General features: G+C 45.2%; 1 protein-coding gene across 1 annotated transcript; it reads left to right on the top strand.

Moving 5' to 3' along the window:
- The first annotated feature begins 245 nt into the window (after positions 1-245).
- LOC110288573 (GTP-binding nuclear protein Ran-like) lies at positions 246-1262 on the top strand. Its single transcript, XM_021154887.1, has one exon. The coding sequence runs from the start codon at positions 264-266 to the stop codon at positions 921-923; it is 660 nt and encodes a 219-aa protein (XP_021010546.1). The 5' UTR covers positions 246-263; the 3' UTR covers positions 924-1262.
- Positions 1263-2140: the final 878 nt, after the last annotated feature.

A 2140-nucleotide genomic window follows, 5' to 3' on the forward strand; every position in this document is an offset into this window, starting at 1 on the left:
CCTGTCATGAATCCTTGATTCGGTACAATTCAGTAGGCTCCATCCAAGAAATGCAGAGATGGTTCAGTAAGTAAAAACCAGTCCTGGAAGGTAGCTGGAAGAACCCGGCAGAGCGCAACACGAAGGTTGCTGGTCACCGCCACAGCGGCGGGCGGTGACCAGCTTCCCTTCCCCAACAGTCTGGTGCAGTCTGCCTTCCCGCGCGCTCTTCCCGGCCGCTGCCTTTAGAGGGCGCACGTGCAGCAGCCGCTCTCTCCCGCAGGATGGCCGCGATGGCCGCCCAGGGAGAGCCGCAGGTCCAGTTCAAGGTCGTCCTGGTGGGCGACGGCGGCACTGGAAAGACGACATTCATGAAGCGCCACTTGACCGGAGAGTTTGAGAAGGAGTATGTAGCCACCCTGGGCGTGGAGGTGCACCCGCTCGTCTTCCATACCAACAGAGGACCTATCAAGTTCAATGTGTGGGACACAGCCGGTCAGGAGAAGTTCGGGGGGCTGCGCGATGGCTACTACATCCAAGCCCAGTGTGCCATTATAATGTTTGATGTAACCTCAAGAGTTACTTACAAGAATGTGCCTAGCTGGCATAAAGATCTAGTGCGCGTGTGTGAAAACATCCCCATTGTATTGTGTGGCAACAAAGTGGATATTAAAGACAGGAAAGTGAAGGCAAAATCTATTGTCTTCCACCGGAAGAAGAATCTTCAGTACTATGACATTTCTGCCAAAAGTAACTACAACTTTGAAAAGCCTTTCTTCTGGCTTGCCAGAAAGCTCATTGGAGATCCTAACTTGGAGTTCGTTGCCATGCCTGCGCTTGCCCCACCTGAGGTGGTCATGGACCCAGCTTTGGCAGCACAGTACGAGCATGATTTAGAGGTTGCTCAGACGACTGCTCTCCCAGACGAGGATGATGACCTGTGAGAAAGTGAAGCTGGAGCCCTGCATCAGAAGTCTATTTTAGACAACTGTCCTGTGATGCCAGCCAGCGGTGCAGTGTGTGTGCCCCCTTATTTAGCTAAAGGAGATCGTGTAATTCATTGGGATGCTGAAGGAGATGGATGGGCTTCGAGTGAATGTGGCAGTTAAACACACCTTCATTTTTTGGACTTGCATATTTAGCCCCTGGGACAGAGTTGTTCTGGATTTCAAAGATAAGACTGCTGCAGCAGCATCACAATATCCAGTGGTGAAATCTTGTGTGTAACTGTCATTCCCATTCTTTTTCATTTAGAATCAGAATAAAGTTGTATTTCATATTTGAAATATCTTCTAGATATCTTCTAAAAAAGAAAGAAAAATAAAATCAGCAAATGTAATCTATCACATAAACAAACTAAAAGGGGGAAAAAAAACATGATCATCTCTTTAGATGCACAAAGGACCTTTGACAAAATCCAGCACCTCTTTATCATAAAAGTCCTTGAGAGCCTAGGGATACAAAAGACATACCAAACATAACAAAGGCAATATAAAGCAATCTGATAAACCGGGCGTGGTGGTGCCTTTAATTAAATGCCTTTAATCCCAACATTTGGGAGGCAGAGGCAGGCAAATTTCTTTTTTTTTTTTAAGATTTATTTATTATATGTAAGTACACTGTAGCTGTCCTCAGATACTCCAGAAGAGGGCATCAGATTTCGTTACAGATGGTTGTGAGCCACCTTGTAGTTGCTGGGATTTGAACTCGGGACCTTTGGAAGAGCAGTCATGCTCTTAACCACTGAGCCATCTCGCCAGCCCCCAGCAAATTTCAAGGCCCACCTGGTCTACAAAAGTGAGTTCCAGGACAGCCAGGGCTATACAGAGAAACCCTGTCTCAAAAAACCAAAACAAAAAACAAAAAAAGCAATCTGATAGCAAACATCAAATTAAAGGGAGATAAATTCAAAGCAGTCCTACTAAAGTAAGGAGGAAGACAAGCTGTCCACTCTTTACACATCCATTCAATATTATACTTGAAGTTTTAGCTAGAGCAATAAGACAACTGAAGGAAATCAAGGCGATACAAATTATTTTTAAAAAAAAATCCAAAGTATTGATGTTTGTAGATTATATAATAGTATACAAAAGTGACCTTTAAAAATCCACAAGGGAGCTGGGTTTGCTGGCACACGCCTTTAATCCCGGCACTTGGGAGG

The sequence above is a fragment of the Mus caroli genome, unplaced genomic scaffold, assembly GCF_900094665.2.
Source record: "Mus caroli unplaced genomic scaffold, CAROLI_EIJ_v1.1 scaffold_24504_1, whole genome shotgun sequence".
Taxonomy (NCBI): Eukaryota; Metazoa; Chordata; class Mammalia; order Rodentia; family Muridae; genus Mus; species Mus caroli.

Excerpts from the sequence above, each read along its gene's own strand:
- LOC110288573 (XM_021154887.1), top strand. The coding sequence starts at position 264 with ATGGCCGCGATGGCCGCCCAGGGAGAGCCGCAGGTCCAGTTCAAGGTC.